General features: G+C 46.4%; 1 protein-coding gene across 1 annotated transcript; it reads right to left on the reverse strand.

Annotated features, from left to right (window-relative positions):
* Positions 1–15,661: 15,661 nt before the first annotated feature.
* Positions 15,662–18,163, reverse strand: FJX1 (four-jointed box kinase 1). The gene has a single exon (XM_008147001.3). It carries the CDS (start codon positions 17,905–17,907, stop codon positions 16,594–16,596), a length of 1,314 nt encoding a protein of 437 aa, XP_008145223.2. The 5' UTR covers positions 17,908–18,163; the 3' UTR covers positions 15,662–16,593.
* Positions 18,164–21,541: the final 3,378 nt, after the last annotated feature.

The raw sequence follows: 21,541 nt of genomic DNA on the forward strand, positions 1-21,541 counted from the left end.
GTTTAGGAAAGTTACCAGTTGGTTTGTGATTATTATCAGCGCAATTCAATTGTGGCGCTCTCCCTCTCTCTTTTTTTGTTTGTTTGTTTGTTTGTTTGTTTGTGTGTTTTTGTTGTTGTTAATCCCCACCCAAGGATATTTTTCCCATTAATTTTTAAAAAATATACTTTTATTTATTTCAGAGAGGAAGGGAGAGGGAGACAGAAACAGAAACATCAATGATGAGAGAGAACCATTGATTGGCTGCCTCCTGCACGCCCCCCACCCGGGACCAACCCAGCAACCCAGCATGTGCTCTTGACCAGAATCAAACCTGGGACCCTTCAGTCCACAGGCTGACGCTCTATCCATTGAGCCAAAGCGGCTAGGGCTCCCACTGATATTTAGAGAGAGTGGAAGGGAGGGAGGGAGGAGAGGAGAGAGAGAGAGAGAGAGAAACATTAATGTGAGAGAAACACATCGATTGGTTGCCTCCCGTACACAACCAGACGGGGGCCTGCGAATGAACCTGCAACCCAGGTACATGCCCTTGACCCAGAATCGAACCTGAGACCCTTTGGTGTGCAGGCCAATGCTCTACCACTGAGCCACACCGGCCAGGTCCAGGTATGGCTCTCTGGATTACAGTGGAATGCTTAGAATCCTGTGATTCTATTTGTATAAGCCAACCAAAGCCATACATAACAGATAGTCACATCTTTATTTGGGAAATTCTCCAGGTCACTCTCCATATAATTATCAGAGCATCTATGTATTTTAGTTCTATGAATTATAAATTGACTTCCCCTCTTAATGAATTCTAAAGTACCTCCAAGTGTGGGTCTCACATGTTTCGGAGAGCAGGTAAATTCAGCTTCATCTGACTGTCTGGCATATAAACATCCTGATAGAGGGGTCCTTTTCCCAGGCATTTTGGAGTATGGAAATTGTGCTGCATTTGATGAAAGGCAGATCAAGGTTGGAGCCTCCCTCTTTCGCTGCAGTGCTTGGGTAACTAGTTTGCCTCTCTGAACCTTGATTTCCTCCCCTGTCAAAAGAAGCTGCTGATCCCTTCCTGAAGATTAAGGAAGGGCAGGCGAGTGTGCACACTCAGCTAACATTCGGGAGCACACTTTGCCGATAATGGCAATGCACGCCCAGCTCTTTCATTAGGCTCCTGCTTTGTAAGTACTCTGATTGCATACGCTGTACTCATTGTCTTCTTAAAAAATGAGTGATGAAATATATATAACCTAAAACTTACATTGTAACCCCTTTTAGGTGCACAGTTCAGTGACATTAAGTTCACGCACAATGCTATGCAACCACCACCAGCAGCCATTTCCAGAACGTTTTCATCTTCCCAACTGAAACTCTGTACCAATTAAACAATAACTTCCCATTTCCTCCTCCCTCTGGTCCCTGGCCATTACCGTTCTACTTTCTTTCTCTATGAATTTGACTATTCTAGTTACCTCAGACAAGTGTGAAGTCATACAATACTTGTCTTTTTATGCCGGGCTTGTTTCACTGAGCCTAATGTCTTCCAGGTGCATCCATGTTATAGCATGTGATAGAATCTCCTTTCTTTTAAAGGCTGAATAATATTCCACTGCATGTATATACCACATTTGGGTTATCCATTCATCTGTCAATAGACATTTGGGTTGTTTCCACCTTTTGGCTATTGTGAACAGGGGTATACAAATCCTGCTTTCAATTCCTTTAGGTATATATCCAGAAGTGAGAATGCTAGATTGTAAGGTAATTCTATGTTTAATTTTTTGAGTCTGGATAATATATATATATATATACACACACACACACATACACACACACACACACACACACACACACACACACACACTAGTGGCCCAGTGCACAAAATTCGTGCAGGGGGGTGGGGGGTGTCCCTCAGCCCGGCCTGCACCCTCTCCAATCTGGGACCCCTTGGGGGATGTCTGACTGCCGGTTTAGTCAGACATCCCTCTTGCAATCCGGGACTACTGGCTCCTAACTGCTCACCTGCCTGCCTGCCTGCCTGATCGCCCCTAACCACTCTGCCTGCTGGCCTGCTTGCCCCCAACTGCCCCCCTTTGCCAGCATGATCACCTGCCGTCCTCATGGCCCCCAACTGCCCTCCCCTGCCGCCATACACATCTATACATATAAAAGGGTAATATGCTAATTAGACTGGGAGACCTTCCAGGAAACCAGCGGGGAGGACAGTTGGGGGCCATGCGGCCAGCAGGGGAGGGCAGTTGGGGGCCATGAGGCTGGCAGGGGAGAGCAGTTGGGGGCCATGAGGCCAGCAGGGGAGGGCAGTTGTCGGCCATATATACGTATATATACACTGAGTTGCCAGATTATTATGATCTCTGAACACATAATAATCTGGCCACTCAGTGTATAACCTATATAATAAAAGGCTAATATGCAAATTGTCCCCTCGACCAGGAGTTCGACCAGCAGGCAGGCCGGCCAACCGCCCATGTCCCCTCCCCCTAGCCAGGCTGGCCAGACTCCACCCATGCACGAATTCATGCACCAGGCCTCTATATATATATACTGAGTGGCCAGATTATTATGGGTTCAGAGATCATAATAATCTGGCCACTCAGTGTATATATACATACATACACACATACATATATATATAAATTTGGAATAAAAGAGGTGTTGAGAAGTACCCTGTGAGATTCTCAGGTGTTCCTGCAGGACTTCCCTACCATCAATCCCCAAATTACTTCAAGGACCCACAAGGCTGCTCGGTAAAATCAAAAGCATGCTACTCCGTTATTTAGGCTCTCCATTGCCTGCCTCTCCTTCCCAGCTACAGGTGACAGATTGCCAGAGCAGGGGAAAGTAATCCCAAAGATATTAGTATGCAAACCAGAGCAGGGAACACTACGGTTTAGCACTGTTTCTCCACTACTTGGCTATGGATATGTATCTGAATGTGACACATATCCCACCCCCACCCTGCCTCCTCCTCTCTCTGCTGGAAGAGCGAAGGCAGGCACTTTGGGGCGTGTTAACCCTTCCTGAACCAGCATCAATGACTTTCTCAAGGCATTTGATATTTCAGCAGGCTTGCCTCTGAGCAGTGAATTAGAGACGAAGCTGTCAAGTCAGTTGATGACTTCAAATTGTTCCGTTAACTGACAGACACTGAAAAGTCTCATTATCACCAATCAAGGGAGCACCTCATCCATATCACACCAGTCTAATCGGTCAGATTGGGCTGTGTCATAGCAAAAAAAAAAAAAAAAAGCCAACTCCAGCATCACACACGAGGAGATTCCTGCTCTCTGGTGATGCACCTCACCATCCAGCCCAGTTCCCATGGGAGAGTTGCAGAAGATCAGAAGTCACCACCATTCAGAAACCAAACCCATCCTTTGGATGCTGATTTTAACCTGTTGCTGATCTTAGCAAGACAGGTGAGCTTTTCAGAGAGAAGAGTGTTGACTTAGTGGGTCATGAGCAAATGGAAGGAGGTTAGGGGATCATGAGTAAATGGTTAGGAGGGAGCCCTCTGAGCAATGGAATTACACTTGTTCCTTCAATGGGCACTTGGCAGAGTCTCCTTCCTAAGTGACCCAGCCTGGGTTTTCTAGGAAAATCACTTCTAGCTGCATTATCAGGGAGTCTGCTTAGCGAGAGGACTCACTGACTTGGTGTGACTATCATGAGCCTTGGCAGCAGATGACTGGGGTTTGTTTGTATCAGGACTAATTATGTCACATGAGCAAGTACTTAACCTCTATGTGCCTGTTTCTATAGCAATAAAATGAAGATAATTTTAAAAAAATCTACCTTGCTTTGGCAACTTATTAGCTATATAGGCTTTCATGGATCAACTTTTAATAAGCCATAGTTTCCTTATTTGCAAAAAGGGGAGAATAACTCTCATCTCTAAAGGATTGTGGATATGAGATAAAATGTAGGTCAAGTAAGAGTTTGAAGTAGATGCTCAATAATTGTTAGATTTATTATTTCAAGCTACCTTTCGTCCTTTTGATGGTAAGATGGGGCATAAATAATCAGAATGTACATACAAAAAATGAAATTTGGACTCGGAAACTTAAAAATCTGTGTTGAATTTATCTGTGGGCACTGTCACTGCCATTTCTGCTGGGCTGCTGGAGTCTGGTGCCACCTCCCACACTCTAGGGGGCAGAAGAAGTCTTTTATGACCTGATTCTCTCTGTCAGCTCAGTAAACTGCCTCTGCAGTCACTGATCAGGGATGAAATCATGGCACCTCAACTGCCAAGCCTTACGATTTTGAACAATGTTTTATTCTCTTTGTATCTGAGTTTCCTGATCTGTAAAAATATGGATAAGAACTGTACCTGCCTCAGACATCATGATTAAATTAAATAAGAAGATACATGTGAAGACCATAAAATGGTGCCCCACCAAAGGTAAAGTGTTTAATAATATTAGCCATTATTATAACCCAGAAGCTCTCCTGGGTAGTTGCTATAGTTAGAAGGGTTGAAGTGGAGCTGGCTCACACTGCCTTAGGATAGCTGATGGTGCATATCTCTTCCAGACCTCTGTATGCAGTGACCACACATTGGTAGCTTGAAATTGGGAGTATTTACACCATGGAAATTGGCAAACATTACAAATCATCTCTTCTCCCCTTTTCCTACCCCAAATCAATTAACAAACATTTACCAACACACTACTGGGTGCAAGGAAACCCACGGTGCCACTAGGCCTGCCTTTTCACAGTCCAAGGGCCAAGTGAAAACAGCGATGCCAGCCAGGTCGAAGACCACTATCCAATGAAGTTGATGGGAGGAGGCAGACAGCCTTCCTCCCCTGACTCTGTAGTCTTCACCCCATCTATCCCTGCGACAAAGCATTAGGTGAAATATCTGTTGTCAGCGACAATCTTTCCAGACATCATTTCTACAGCTCCTACTTTTTGAATGTTTTCTTTAGACAGAAATATTTAATTGTAAGTAACAGAAACAAACTGGCAAACATAAGCAAAAGTGGAAGTTAATGCTAAAAAATGGTACACTCACTTGACAGGAAGTTTGAAGTAGATGGTTTGGAACAGACAGGTCCCAGGCAGCTGCAGAAAGTTCTGGTAGCAGGAACCACTAGACTGCCTCACCACATGGAACAAATTGGCTTCAATATTTTTAAAATTTATTTCTTGCTTAAGATGCGAAGTCTTAGGAGGGAGAAATCAATTGACCAAGGATAGATCACATGCCCACTTTTTGGCTGTATGGGGGCGTTGAGATTTAAGACCCAACAAAATTACTGCGTAATTTCCCACAGTGAGCCACGTGTTCTTGAGGAAATGGAACCACCATGATAAATGTTCACTCTACATTCTCAGTCCTCCTGGTGGGAAATATTTTGTGTACCCTTTCTGCAAAGGGGGTGGCAATGCCTGCTGAACTTCACACGCATGGGCTCTCACAGCATGTGGAGGCAGCACAGATCAGTGGAAAAAACCCCAAGGCCCACCAGACTACAGGAAAGAATACCTTCAAAGGAAGAGAGCCTTGCCTTTAGCCCGAATAATCCCAAAGTTGATGGAGTTCAGGAGAGTGCACTTCACAGTGATCTCCGCGTGGCATCCTCCGGGGAAAGTCTTAAGAACTTCATCCGCCCTTTTCACCTCCAATTTCTCCTGTTGCTGCCCAGGGTGATTAAAGCGATGATGGCTTTGATGACAGCTTCACAGAATCCCCAGGCGTCTATCATCCTGGGATGGCATCCTAGGTCAATTTGTTTCCTCCCAGGCCTCTGTACATTTCTACGGGCGCCAAGTAAGCATTTTGGGAAAGTCTTTTGTAAACCTGTCCAAAGTACTGCTGGGCCTTGGTGTGCCTTTTCTAGTTGGAATTTCTTTTCCCTTCTATTCCTCATTGTGATCGATTTAGAAAGGTGGCTTTATCTTCTTTAGCTCGTTTTTTAAACCGGCTCTGTGGATGATGGCCTCGTTTCTTTGACACTGTCTGGATGATCTGCCTTCATCAGCAGGCCACTGTGGCTTTACTTTTGAGAAATATGCTAAGAGATTGGTTCAGGAAAGATCAATAATGAACCGCCAGAGACATAGGGAGCCTGCTTTTGATAGAATGGGTCACGGGAAGGGAGGGGTCAACAAGGAAGCTTCTCGTGAACTATTTTATTTTGTGACAATAACACAGACTACATGGGATGTCTTCAAGTGGGGTTATTAAATTCAGCATATTTTATTTAACAGCCACCTTTGTTTGGGGTGGAAAGGGGTAGGAAAGAAGCTGCTTCTCTGTCTGTGACTTCACATCTTTATTTTGTGCTAACATGTCCTGTTTCCTTAATATGTGCTGGGCATTTTTCTAAGTGCTTTACATGTTAACTCATAAAAGGTAGGTCTTATTATTATCCTTATTTTCCGATGAGAAAACTGAAGGTCAGAGAGCTTAAGTGTTGCCCTGGGTCACAGAGCCAAAAAAACGGAGGAGCCAAGGCTGGAACCCAGAGAATCTTGCCCTAGGATAGAATCCAGGCCTTTACCACTATGCCATAGTGTCTTCCGAGGGAGCAGGGGAGTTGCTCAGGAGCAGGGCTGGGGTCCTTGGGAAAACTGGAGAGGCCCTGTGAGGACACAGGGCAGTAGGCATTTATCAAGCCAGCTGGAAGTATTCCAAATAGTCTAATAACCAATATAACTGTACTGATAGAGACTGCACATAACCTAGGCCATGAGTAATCACTTGAAAATAACCCAACAGGGACTTCACATGGAGCCCCAACATCTGAGTTACTAAATGTAGAAGCATTACAATAATCTGTGTGGTATGAGTCATGCACCGAGGATCATAACCTCCAAGATACATACTTTATGTGGCACTGGGTCAGAAATGCTGTATTATAGGGAGACTTTGGATAGGTCTCAACTATATGCTGATGGAGAAGAAGGGAGTCACGCAGCAACGTGTTTTATTTTGTGGGTTTTTTTTTTTTTGGTACATCTCTTATTAGCAACGTTTTGGGACATCTTTTATTAGCTGGATGTCTTGAGAAGTCAAAGATGCTTAACCTCTTCCTTCATTAGCATTTTTGATGTTGCTAATAGGTCACTAGAGAGGGATTCACTAAACGATGAAGCCAAATGTGCTGCCCCTGGAAAGGCAAGGCTGAGAGTCACGTGTGATGGCAAAGGCTTTGTTTTCGTCACGAAGTTGGCGGAGTCTGGTCATCCGTGTCAAGGGGTGCTGGCTGAACTTGGTATATTTGGGAGCTGCTGTGGAGGCAGGAAGCTGACTACAGATGGAAAGTAATTTTCCCTGAATTGACTTGACCTTTCTTTAACCCTAAATGTAACCTGCAGAATCACCAGCTCTTTTGCCTGCCATGTGGCATCACTCTTGCTGGCTCTGATGATGATTGAAGGTCAGTCTGAGCGCTACATGTTCCAGAGGCAAAGGCTGCCCCTCAGCCACTCTACCACATGGGATTCTTTTTAACAATCCCTCCCCATTCCCCTTTTCTCTCTTTTCCAATATTTTCTTTTCTTCTTTCCTTTTCATCATTTTCCTGGTTTGTATCTCCAACTTGCTAGTGGCAAACAGAACAGAATTTGTTCTTGACTCCTGGCTCACTTGTTTCATGAATTATTTCAGGTCAAACCCTATTAAAGTAAATGTCTCCACTGTGGGGAAATCTCTCTGAATAGGGCTTCTAGCCCTCAAGTAAGGGCCGGCTCATTGCAAGCAGGATTCCGTAGCAGGTGTAGAAAGAGCTCAGGTGGACTTTGCTTCTAGCAATAAGGCAAACGACCTAAAAAGCCTTCCCTCTATAAAACACCTCTAAATGTTTTATCCAATGTACCAAACATCTTTTTAAATGCAGAGCTGAGCTCAGAAAAATGCAGGGAACATCCCCATGGGTCCAAAGCAAAAAGAGAATCCAAATCAGAGTGATAGGTGTGAACTGAAACTAGGGCTGTCCTGTGTGTGTGTGTGTGTGTGTGTGTGTGTGTGTGTGTGTGTGTGAGAGAGAGAGAGAGAGAGAGAGAGAGAGAGAGAGAGAGAGAGAGAGAGAGAGATCTTTGTATTCAGATGATTTGGGAGGAAAGTTAGACCTTTTCAAGCCAAAAGTGCTGCCCCTGGAAATAAAAGTAGGGCCTTCAAAGGAAACCTCCATCTTTTCAGCAAAGGGAGATGTGAGAGGAGATTGCTTGTCTTAGCCTGAACTCTGGTTGGGGAAAAAGAAAGTCTCTGGGAAGATTCCTATTGTCATATATGGTTAGCATTCAAATTGACACTACCTGCTAGGACTTCAACTTCCTGGAAAAATAATTAATATAAAAGTGAACCAGTTTTGCCCTAGCCGGTTTGCTCAGTGGATAGAGCGGCGGCCTGCGAACTGAAAGGTCCCAGGTTCGATTCCAGTCAAGGGCACATGCCTGGGTTGTGGGCTCGATCCCCAGTAGGGGACTTGCAGGAGGCAGCCGATCCATGATTCTCTCTCATCATGGATGTTTCTATCTCTCTCTCCCTCTCCCTTCCTCTCTGAAATCAATAAAAATATATTTTTTTAAAAAGTGAACCAGTTTTGGCATTCACCCTGCGGGGCTTGACACAAGGAAATAAAAACATCTTAGGAAGGATAAATCTTCAACCCAAACAAAATAGGAGCCCCACAGATACCTGGGTAAATGAGTTTATAATCCAAAATTAGAAAATACAAAACTCCTATATTCAGGTCACCAGAATTAGGAAAACAAAGCAAAACAAGACACTAAGATGACTCTGAATTTCAGATAAGCAACAAATAATTTGTAATATAAGCATATCCCAAATATTGCATATAACTTATTTTTAAAAATTGTTCATCATTTATCTAAAATTTAAAGTTCAGTGGGTGTCCTGTGTTTTACTGGGCAACCCCATATGTGTAAAAGTCAGGAAACACCCACCAGCAGGATTAGACTACCCAGAACTTCTGATACTAAAGTAAGCAGATGTACACTTTTAAATAATTGAATAGATCTTAAAAACACAAGAGAAGAAGAAAATATTTTAAAATGCCTGGGAAGTCTGAAGAAGAACCAAATATGACTTTGCAAGACAGTTTGGCGTTTTCTTGCAAAATTAAGCATCCTCTTCCTATCCAACCCAGTAATTGCACTCGTTGGTACTTATCCAAGGGAGATGAAAACTTACGTCCACACAAAAACCTGCACACAAATGTTTACAGCAGCTTTATTTATAATTGCCCAAACTTGGAAGCCACTGAGCTGTTCTTCAGTAGGTGAATGAATAAGCTGTAGTACACTCCGACAATGAAATATAATTCAGCAATAAAAAGAAATGAGCTGTCAAGCCATGAAAAAAACATGGAAGAACCTTAAAGGCACAATGCTAAGTGAAAGAAGCCAATCTTAAAGGCTACATATTATATGATTTCAACTATATAACATTCTAGGAAAGGCAAAACTATGGAGATAGTAAATGATCAGTGGTTGCCAGGGATAAGGGGGAAGAGAGGGATGAATAGGAGGCACACAGAGGGGTTTCAGGACAGGGAAACACTATCCTGTATGACACTATAAGGTATTTTGCTTTTTCCAAACCCACAGAATGTACAACACCAAGAATGAATCTTTTTAAAAAATATATTTTATTGATTTTAGAGAAGAAGGGAGAGGGAGGGAGAGAGAGGGAGAGAGAGAGAGAGAGAGAGAAAGAGAGAGAGAGAGAGGAGAGAGAGAGAGAGAGAGAGAGAAACATCAGTGATGAGAATCACTGATCGGCTGCCTCCTGCATGCCCCTCACTGGGGATCAAGCCCAAAACCCAGGCATATGCCCTTGGCCGGAATCAAACCTGGGACCCCTCAGTCCTCAGGCCAATGCTCTATCCATTGAGCCAAACCAGCTAGGGCACCAAGAATGAATCTTAATGTAAATATGGACTTTGGGTGACAATGATTTCTAGTATGTGGGTTACTAGGTTGTAAGAAAGGAACCACTCTGGTGGGAATGTTGGTAATGGGGATACTATGCATGTGTTGGAGCAGGGAGAATATGGCACATTTCTGTACCTTCTGCTCTATTTTGCTATGAACCTAAAATGTTCCAACTTCCTTATTAGACTCTAAGCTTCATGAAGGCAGGCACCTTATCTATCTTGCTCGCCACTGAATCCACAGAGCCTAGCTCATGGCTCCTGGGACTTTTTAGGAGGCACCTAAAGAGTACTGAATCTTCAGGTAGAGAAAAGAAACTGGAAGTTAGGGCTGAGATTCATTTGCAGGATTGCTGTACATAAAACCATGGCCTTTTCCCAGAGTTGAAAGGGATTCTAGAGACCATCTAGTCTTCCCATTGCTTTTCCAGATGAGGAAAATGAAGGGTTCATCAATTGGTCTGAAAACCCATGGCTATTAAATGGTGGATGTCAGACTCAAATCCATTTCTGCCAGTTCCCAAATGATACTGCTCACGTCCTGCCATGTTGCCTTCAGGACCAAGGTCATGGCTGGGTAAATTGAAAAAAATCCAGGCACAAAAGGACAAATATTGCATGGTTCCAGTTATATGAAATATGTAGAATAGGCAAATTAATACAGACAGAAAGTAGATGAGACGTTACCAGAGGCTGAAGGAAGGGAGGAATGGGGAGTTATTGCTTAACGATGACAATTTTTGTTTGGAGTAATGGAAACGTTTTAGAAATAGTGGCATGGTTGCACAATGTTCATAGTATAATATCACTGAATTGTACACTTAAAAATGATTAAAATGCCAAATTTTATGATGTGTATTTTATCACAATTTAAAAAAAAAAAGAGAAAAAGATCATGTATGTGGTCATTCCCACTCGCCTTGCTTCTCCAGGCCATTTGTAGGATGAGGACAAAGACTTTTTAAAAAATATATTTTTGGTGATTTCAGAGAGGAAGGGAGAGGGAGAGAGAGAGAGAGAACATCAATGATGAGAGAGAATCATTGATCAACTGCCTCCTGCATGCCCCACATGGGGAATCGAGCCCACAACCTGGGCATGTGCCCTGACCAGGAATTGAGCCCTGACCTCCTGGTTTATAGGTCAATGCTCAACCACTGAGCCACGCCAGCCAGGCAGGAACAAAGACTTTAAAGAGCATTAAAATATATATATACTTTGAGGGGAAGGTATAAACAAGCAGAGACAAATGCATGATGCAGGACCATCAAATTTAAAGTGACACTTCTCTATTATTAACCGGCAATTTCTCAGCAAAGTAAAACCTGTGAGCTGATCCTGGGAAAATGCCAGTTCTATACATAAGCTATTTAATTTTTCTGGATATGGTGTAAAATAACTGTTAAAGCTATAAAAGATACCATATGGCACCAAAGGAAGGGGGAAAAAAGTTTTTTATTTTCTGGTGTTGTTACTTGATGAATAGTTATTTCTCTATTCTCCTAAAAAAATATAAAGGTACCATTTAAGAGAAAAATCTCAAGAGTGTCAAGAAGACATATCCAAAATGGAAAGAAAGTTGAAAAGATAAATAAAACGAGCATTCCTTTAACTATATTTGGCGGAGTCCTGCAGAGAAAAAAATTCCAGCGAGGCAGCATTGAGACATAGTTTATTAATGTAGTTTCTCCCACAGCAGGACACAGAGAAATTGGTAAAACAATCACATAAAAAAATTATGACTCTTACATCTGATCTTTATGACTGCACAGAAAAGGAACTGTCCTCTTGAGTTGTCCTTGGCCCACGTTGGGGCAGAGATTCAAAGAATGGTTTCCCCTCCCAAGGCCCACAACAGCACTACGTGCTCACACATGGTCAGGACAGACTGAAAGCGATGGCTCGTGTTTTGCACAGTGTAGACTGAGCCGCACTGATGAATTGAGGTCAGTTGCAGGGGTCCTCAAACTTTTTAAACAGGGGGCCAGTTCACTGTCCCTCAGACCGTTGGAGGGCCGGACTATAGTTTAAAAAAAAACTATGAACAAATTCCTATGCACACTGCACATATCTTATTTTGAAGTAAAAAAAAAAACGGCAAAAACACCCGCATGTGGCCCGCGGGCCGTAGTTTGAGGACGCCTGGTTTAGAGGGTCACACCTGGCAATGGGAAGTAGAGGAAGAGAAGGAAGAGAATAAAAATGGAATTGGATATTGAAAGTGTGTTGCATATGCTGCCGTGGGAAACTTTGATTTCAGCCGTATGAGTGTGTGTGTGTGTGTGTGTGTGTGTGTGCGCGCGCGCGCGTGCGTGCTAGGTCACAATGTAAAGTCTGTGACTTATTGTGTATTCTGGTAGTAAAACCGAACAAACAAACAAGAAACTGGAAAGTTACCAATCAAATCAAACACCTCCCGTTCCAGGTAAGACACCGGGAGCCAGAGAGGGGAAATGACTTTCCCAAGTCACACATGAGTCAGAGGTGGCCCAGGTCTCTTGACTCCCAATATCCTCTAATGATCAGTGTATGTTTGCAGTTGGGTGTCAACTGTGCCCGGTGGTTTCCAGACCACCTTGGCAGCTTACGGTCTATTCCCTTCTGGAGCAATCCAAGCGGACTCCCTTCTCTCCTCTACTGCCCCTTCAGACCTTCTACCATATGGGATTAGAGGTTCTGTGGGATGGGACAGATGTGTGGGGAGACAAATAATGAGTGCCCAGGCTTGGATCTTCCCGGACTATTGGGTAGCTCAGAAAATGCAAATTCCACAACCGATGAGATTCGTGAGAAGCTGATGAGATACATAATAGAATCACAGCCACCCTGTGAAAAAAGAGGTGTGTGTGTGTGTGCATGTGACGACGCATATTGAGGCCATTCTCAGGAAGGAGGCAACCAGCTGACAACTGTGGGCTTTAGGTAATTCCTGCCAGACTCGGGCACTCTGGCCGGTCTTCCTGGGCCAAAATCGAAGCATGTAGGGTCTTCTGTGACTGCAGAGATACGGCAGGATTATGAGAGAGGATCCTGCCTGAGGCTCCAACGGCCTCTGGTTTTGACTTAGAGGAGGAAAGTATCTACCCCACCAATAAACAAACACTTCCATTGCATATACTATGTGCCAGGCACTGTTCTGAGGATATCACAAATATTTACTCGTTTAATCCACATAATCAACCTCTCAGCCTTGGAGCTCTGCTAGCCGCCGTCGTGGGCAGAAGGTTGAGAAGTGTTGAGATGTGCTAGAATAATTTGTTTTGCTTCCTGATTCAGGAGGGCAAGTATCTTAATAGAGTTTAGAACTATGTCACTGACAATGTGAATTAATCAACAGTCAAATCCACGGAGAAAAGGTCAACTGCCTACTTTCTCTTGGCAGAAGGAATTGGGAGGATTGTTCTTCTTGCAAAGATTCATCACCTTTTGATGCTTTCCAGAAGTGGTGATGAATTTGCAAGGAGCTATCTACTTTTAATAAAATCTCCGCATATATTTGTAGTCTAACTCCCTTGTGCAGAGTCTGCTTAGATCCTGAAACAGACCCACTCAAGCCCATGTCGAGGCCGAACCTGTGTACTTGGCCTTATGATCCAGGGCTTTCCATAGTGCTAGACAAGGGTCCTCAATGTGTTGAATTAATTTATTACATTTCAAAACAGAACCTGACTTTGAAAACTGCTAGATGTGGTTTTGATGATGAGAATTATTCGTCAAAGTTTACTGAAGTGTAAGAAGGGCAAGAGTTTTGTTAAAGATGAATAAGAAGTGAGGTTTTTTTTTTAAAAAAAAATACTTACGAGGTGCCCTTATGTTTTATATGTTAGCATTTAAATCCCACCATACTCTGATTGAATATCCATTTCATAGACGAGGAAACTAAGTTAAATGACTTTGCTGAAAGTAAATAGGTGCGGGACAGAATTCAGAATATAGTCTCTGCAGAACCGATTACTCTTTCCACATCACGCTGCAGTCTGGAAGCTTCCCCCCCCCTCCCCCCTTCACCTGCAAAATGATTTGGCCCTAGCAGCATTCACTGACCATGGCAAAACTTTCATTGATCTTTCTGTCCCACAGCCCACCGATTATCCACGAAGAACAAGCAAGTTAAAACCTGTTCTCTGTAATTCAGTCTTGGTTCCCTTAACAACTCCACCTTGTAATTAAACTTACTCTCCAACAGGCAAATACGGTTCACTGAAGAATCTAAGAAGTCATTTGAATTATGCTTAGTTTCTTGTTCTGGGTTACCCACGGTCAAGTCTGGGCTTGGAGCTGAAGTTGAGGAGGAATGTGGAGAATGCTGTTGGCCCAGAACTCACCAGTGCAGAAATGAGATGGGAGTCTGGGTGTATTTCCTGCACAATCTGTGAAACTTTGAACTTATTTCTGGTCATTGTTTTCCTCGATGACCATGTCGGGTAAAAATGCAGGTTGCTGGATAGTTATCCTTTCCTTGGAGCAGCCTCCCTGGACTCAGGCAGCAAATATCATAGAGTTATTCATTGGTTATCAGAAAAGGAAAATGTTTCTTTTTGAAAGGTAATTATCGGAGGTCTCTAACATTGTATTGAAAAAAGATGCATTTGTCATTACTAGTACATTGTGGCTATATTGTGAAACAAATTGGCTATCACTACAAAGTTTATGGGTTCTATTTTTTTCCCCCGGTTGAGATAAGATTTGGCTTAGCATAAGGCACTGAAACATAAGGGTGGCATTAAATTGAAGTTAAGTTACACGCTGTGTTGCCATGCAGAGTGAGAAGGGAACCCACAGAGATTTAATATCTTCAGGAGTCTATAAAACTCCAGGTTTATAAATACTAGTCAAAGAAAACATTCTAAAGTAAACAAAGGTTTACTTTTGAGTTAAAGGTCATTACATGAAGAAGATCCTAGGCATGATCACTTGGACCCAGATATCCAATAAAATGCCAAGATAAAACACCAATGGGCTGTAAAACAAAAAGCCACCTTTCCCCTCCTCCGTGGGTCAAAAGAAGTTTAAGACAATCCAAAACTATTTTCTAAATTTCAAGTCCCCAAGAAGCAAAGCCCAAACGTCAAATACAAAGCACTGCACACTTTTTTCACGGTCTCGCAATAGCTGCTCTGAGGGGACCGTGCTATTACTACCTGGAAAAATAAACAGCACAATCTCTTCACAGAGCTGGATGCGGAGTCCAGATGTTGGAGATTATGATCTCCTGGATGCAATGGAATTTATGCCAGGAGATTAAAGAGGAGAATTAATTTATGACTTTCTCTACCTGTTCGCAATGTGTTCAGCTTATTATTTGTACACGTTGGGATACACGGTAATTACAATGCTGAGAACAATGTGCACATGTGACCCCTGTAGTTAAGTTTATAAAGGGGGGGATTTGTCATATTGTAGTATGCACATCTGGTTCTATCATAGTTGCCACATGATTAATATAGGAATATATTACAGTGAAATCCCTTTATATCAGTTTTATTTGCCAGGAAATAGAATACTTTCCTTTCCCCTCTCTCCATCTTCCCCCACAGGCTATGCTGAAACCTGAAATTTCCAGCACTAGGGTTCATTTGAGTGAGCAGAACAGGGAATCTGTTCTTGTCTTTGTTCAATTCTATAAGTTCCATAGTCACAACTGGGGTTTAAAAGCACATCCATAAAGGAGAAACCCTAAAACTCATTCTAAAACCAGGCAGGCCATCAGATACCTCCAACAGTTAAAACCATCAGGAATTAAATTCTAAATTTTAAACTCCCTTTTATTGAAATATAAGTTTGTTTAGTATATTTACACCACACTTTATCACATATATACATAGTAGGCAAATTTTGTCAAATAAAAAAGTTTTTTTCTCAATACAAAATTAAAATAAAAACAAAGTAAAGTGCATGAAACTGATTTTTTTTTCTTCTTCTGGTGAACATCATCATTGTCAAAATTTTGGTCGATTGGGGGGGAAGGGGGAGAAATGCATTATGTGATTCAGTGCACACAGCCAGCCAGTCCCACATTTGCAGCCTTCAGGCCAAAACGACAAGCGGTAAAGAACAAGTCAGATACACAGAGTCTGCAGGACTCCCCAGGTTCTGGAGGTCCTGATCTCTTTGTCTTATCCGGATCCGTTCCCCAGCTCTTAACAGTGATCTCACCATCACCAGCTGGAACAAAGGGAGAACACAGGAAGGGGGCTCCACCAGCCAATGTCACAGCCGCCTCTGGCCGCCAGCGCTGTGTTTGGTCGAAAACTGCAGAATGAGCTCAAAGGCTCAAACAGAAGTTTCCCTTTTTGGGAAAAGGGGAGGAGGAGGTCGAGGAATAGGATGCATCTCCCACAGAGACAGCCACCGGGGGGCCAAACTCAGGCAGCCAGTTTCTTCCGATTCCAACTCCCTGCTGCCCACAGGGAAGAATTCTTTTACAGGCTGGGTGGAGGGGATGTTACACTTCTCACCTGGGTGAGTTCTCCCAGAACTTTGAAAGGAAACAGCTTGCAACTGAGAGAAAGGGGCAGGTAGGCGAAACTGAAGTTTCTAGCAGCCTTCTTGCTCAAGCCACTGGCAGGGCGTTGGCTGACCGGTCCCAGGCGGTGGCAGAGGCGACAGCCCTTCCCCCAGCATCCATGTCCCCAGCCAGGGGTTTTTCTCTCTCTCTCTCTCCCTCTTCCTCAGGGTGATACTAAGTCCCAGGTCTGCGGCCGTACTTGGCCTTACAGTGCAAAATGTGCTTGGCAAGGAAGTCGAGGCGGCGCTGTAGCAGCTGAGCATGGGGATGGGCGAGCTCAGCCAGCTCCGGGAAGCGAGGCTCGTGGTGCTGGTAGAGGCGCAGCAGCCGGGCGGCCGCGTCCTGGCCGCGGTGCAGCTCCAGGACGCGCCTCGCTGTCCGCTCTCGGAACACACACACTGACTGCAGCAGCGGCTCATTGTATTTGTCCCACATGCCCGCCACCCGGTAGCCGTGCACCAAGCCCGCCTCGTTGTCCAGGAAGACCAGCGCCCCGCCGGGGCCGCGGTGCAGGTTGCTGGTGGCGCGCTGCATGACGCGCGGATCCCACTGCAGGCTGAAGAGGTTGCTGACGAGCCGGTCGAAGTTGGCCGTCAGGTAGTCAAAGAGGATCAAGTCGGTCCATTGCACCAGGTCCACCAGCTCCTCCTGGCTGCGGTTGGCCAGCTCGCCCCCGGCGGCGCGCAGGGGCCGCAGATGGCCGTCCTCGGAGCGCCAGGGCGCGGGCACCACCACGTCCGTGAGGTTGGGCAGCCAGCTCGTCAGGCTAACCACGCTGCCCTCCGTCCAGTGCGCCGCCCGAAGCTCCTCTTGCACCTGCGCCCACTGGGCGCCCCGAGCCTCCACCCGGGACAGTGCCAGCGGCGGCACGTGGCGCTGGAGGCCCAGCAGACACGCCAGGTAGTAGGACAGGGCCTCGCCCTGGATCTGCTCGGGGTTGATGCCGTAGCGCACGCAGGCGCGGGTGCCGTCGGCGAAGCGCGCCAGCCGGTTGGAGCTGCGTCCGCAACCCCCGCGCTCCAGGGCCACCACCCGGGCGCCGCGCGCCGCCTGCAGCCACGCCGCCGCCTGGGCCTCCGAGAAGCCGCGGGGCACCTGCTCCTCCAGGCCGCGGCTCCAGAAGACGCCCCCGTGCACCACGGCCAGCTCCTCCGGCCGGGGCCGCCCGTCGGGCACGCGCCGCCTGCGCTCCCCCGGGGGCCGCCGGGGAGGACCGTCGGCGCCGGCCGCCAAGGTGAGCAGCGTCCGGAAAGTTTTCAGGGAGGCGCCGCGGGGGTCCCGCGCCGGGAACGGGGGCTGAGGGAAGCGGGGCGCCGACTCCGGGCCGCCGCCCCCGGCCGGGCGCCGCGGGGTCCCGTCTTCGGGCGGCCGGGAGGCGGGCAGCGCCGTCCGCGGCGGCAGGAGCCTGCCCCACAGCGCCAGCAGCGAGCCCAGCGCCAGCAGCCAGAGCCCCGCGGTGGCGGCGGCGCCCCGCATCCTCCTGCCCATGCTTCTCCCGCCGCTTCAAGACGAGCCCGGGCGCCCGGGTCCCGGCGGCGAGGCGGGCCCGGCGGCTGGTCGGCTCCCGGGCTCCGGGCGCTTCGGCCCCATCGCGGCCGCGAGGCGGTGCGGAGTCTTCCCGGCGCTGGGAACTCGCCGCGCCGCCGCTTCCCAGCTGCTTTTGTATTTCGCTGTGAGACCCTCCGGCGGGCGCGATTCACAGGCGTCCGGACCACGTGGGCGCGAGGGGGATCCCCCTCCCCCTCCTCCGCCGCCGCTCCCGCCCCCCACTCCTCCGCCCCCTTCTCCTCCTCTTCCCCTTAAAGCGGCAATGGCTTCTTCGGAGAGGCAGCCCCGCACTGGGTTGGGGACCGAGGGGCGGGGAGGAAGCCGGGCTAGCGGAGCCCGCGCGGGGGCGTCGGAGGGGGGCGGCCCTGAGCTGGAGTCCGGCCGCTTGGGAGGGACGCGCCCTGGCCCTTGCGGGGGTTGGAGTGGTCGCGGGGTCCCTTGGCTTGGGCAGGGCCTGGCCTCCTCCAAACTTCGGACTCACCCCCACGGCGCTCAGGCGCAGCCCGGCTAGGATCAGGGCGGGTCCCTTTGCCTTCTCCATTACAGACGGTGTGATTCACTCAGCCTTCTGTAAATCGCTGGGAATTTCTCTGAGCCACAGAGGATGTGACTCCAGAGGCTAGAAGAGCCATTTATAGCAAACAGCTTCGGACCGACACCCACTTTCCCTAGCGCGCTCACCTCCACCGGCCACTGTGCCTTGAGGTTGGTCGCTCTGCCTTTTGTGTGCCAGTGGAGCATTTAGGTCAGCTCCATTCATTCCCCCAGCCATTCCACAGGGTCTGCCCTCGGTTCTGGTCTCAGTAAAATCCACAGATCCGGATCCCTGGGCTCATGGAGCTTATATTACATTCTAGGGGGGGCGTTCAAGTTGCTATGAGAGCATGATGGCCCAGGATTAGACCCAGTGCGGGGGGGGGGGGGGGGGTGGGAGGGTGGGAGTGTGTGTGTCCAGGACGATTTCTCTAAGGAAATGATATTATTCTATGAGAAAATAGGCACAAGCAGGGATGGCGTTTGCTCAAGATCTCACAGTTAGCAAGTGGAGAAACTAAAATTCTAGCTCGGGTCTCCTGGCAGCATGCGCTTGATTTTCCCTCCATCAAACAAGTTTCATATTTGTATCAAGTTGGTAATATTCTTTCTCTCTCTCTCTCTCTCTCCCTCTCTCTCTCTCTCTCTCTCTCTCTTTCTCTCATTTAGCCAATCACTTTATTCCCCAAATGTGATTTTCAATTCAACAAAGAAAATCCCCATATTGCATTTTACTTAATTGTATAACGATTTAAAGGGGGGGGGGGATGTTTGGAGGAGGGAATGGAGGAGCAAAAACTAAGAAAACAAATAACGAGACAACAGATCACATTGTCTTCCAGACACCTTTGAGCTCAATCCACCAGGAAAACTCTTAGATAAGAATGGGGGTTATTCCTTCCCTCTCTGTGCCAGTGTGTGTCCCAGATCCAAACCCCAATTCCCAGGTAAGGCACATGGCTTGCTGGTGGGGATGGAGCCCACCTCCTGAAAGCAGTTTTAAATTTGTTTCCTTACCTGCGTTTCTTTTCTCTCTTTTTATCCCCATCAACTGCACACGGGGGTCATCAGCTGACACTGAGTGTATTTTATTCACCAAAGAATGAATAATGCTCTGGGAAGACACCCTAATTTTGTGGCTGAGCAGAGGCATCCGACCACACCGAGGGCCTTCCAGCACTGACCCACTAGACTCTCAGGTGTTTCCATATTGATCTTCGTTGCATCTGTTCTGCACCACATTGTGGCTATATCATTGCCTTTTCATAGATCTTATCTGATGATGAGATTGCTGCTGCTCCCATATGGACACATCAAAACAAATTACTTCATTGAAGGGTACTGTCTTCCTGCTCTGTGCGAGCTCCTTACCCCTAACTCCCTACAGGGCAGGGACTATGTCTTATCAACTTTCTGTTTGTCTCAACACCTGACATGGTATATTACACTGAAGAGAGGCTCAATAAGTTCAATTTTAATTTTTTTGACTTTTTGATTAGCTTCCGCTGAGAATTTTTTTCTTTCCTTTTTTTTTAATTCTTTGCTTTCAGCTTGGGTAAACTGTAAGCAACATCTCCACCTTGTGGGCAGAAGTAGAATATCATATAATTAGAGAAAAGTGCATACATTTTAAAGGAACAATTCATTGTTTAAGTTAAATTCTGAGAATATTATGTGGCTACCATGGCTCACACCAGGTGCTGGGTTCTGTGGGGGAATTCAAAGTAGTTGATGTCCCTGTCTTTTTAGCTGTTAACAAAAGCTATACATAACCAAAGGGATAGTTCCCTGTAAACTCCATAGGAGTCTGTCTTTTCTGTTGTTTTATGGCTTCCTGACACAATGCCTGGCACTTAGTGCTATTCATTAACAATTTGCTAAATAAGTAATTGGAATGTTAATGAGATGAAGCTCTGCAAGTGTGGTATTCATTAAATCTTTTTAAAAAATATCTTACTACAAAAAGATACAAAATAACTTTGATTTATTCTAAGAGGAAAAAACATATCAATGAAGACTCCGCTTAATGTAGGAGGAAGTATATGATTTTCAGTCTGAGAAGGCTGGTCTCAAGCCTGGATATCCCTACTACCAGAATCTTCCAATCATATGACTGGTGCCAATGAAGAAACTGAGTCTTAAAGAAGTAGGCTAAGATCTCACAGCTCGAAAGACAGGTTGACTTGATCAAAGAACCTTTGCCAGGCCTGAATGCACGGTGTATCAGAACAGGATACACTAATAGGAACTTGGTCAAGTTCATTAACATGCAGAATTACAGAAAACCAAAGGAATAAATCAAAAACCAAAACTAACCCAATGAGGAATGCAGTTTTAAGGTGGAATTTGTTTATTTTAGATCAGTGATTCTCAGCACCTCAAGAATTAAAATTTTTAAAAAAAATGCTCATGTGTTATCCTGCCCCAATGAAGATTCAGAGTGTACATCCTATCTAATAAAGAGGGAATATGCTAATTGACTGCCACTGTCGCAAAGATGGTGCACCCACAGCCAATATGGAGGGAATATGCTAATTGACTGCCCCATCCTCAAAGATGGCGGTGCCCAAAGCCAATATGGAGGGAATATGCTAATTGACTGCCCCGCCCTCAAAGATGGTGGTGCCCACAGCCAATAAGGAGGGAATATGCTAATTTACTGCCCCGCCCTCAAAGATGGCAGTGCTCACAGCCACAAGATGGTGGCGCCCAGTCCCCTGAGACCCGCCAGGGTGGCAGGTGCACAGCAAGGCCGGGCCCGCTTGCCTCTGGAGTCCCCCAAGCCTCTCAGCCCCCCAGCCGCCCGGGGCCAGCCTGAGGCACAGGTAAGCCTCGAAATTTGCTTGCCCAGCCGCCCAGGGCCGCCTGAGGCTCAGGTAACCAGGGCCAGCCGAGGCTTGCGCTGCCAGCAGTGGCAGCAGCAGAGGTGTGATGGGGGCGTCACCTTCCCCTGATCGCCAGGTCGCCTCCCACCCCTGAGGGCTCCCAGACTGTGAGAGAAGGCAGGCTGGGCTGAGGGACCCCCCCTCCAGTGCATGAA

The sequence above is a fragment of the Eptesicus fuscus genome, chromosome 13, assembly GCF_027574615.1.
Source record: "Eptesicus fuscus isolate TK198812 chromosome 13, DD_ASM_mEF_20220401, whole genome shotgun sequence".
NCBI classification, from domain to species: domain Eukaryota; kingdom Metazoa; phylum Chordata; class Mammalia; order Chiroptera; family Vespertilionidae; genus Eptesicus; species Eptesicus fuscus.

Bases quoted from the DNA above. Each gene is read 5' to 3' on its own strand.
- FJX1 (XM_008147001.3), bottom strand. From the start codon at position 17,907: ATGGGCAGGAGGATGCGGGGCGCCGCCGCCACCGCGGGGCTCTGGCTG.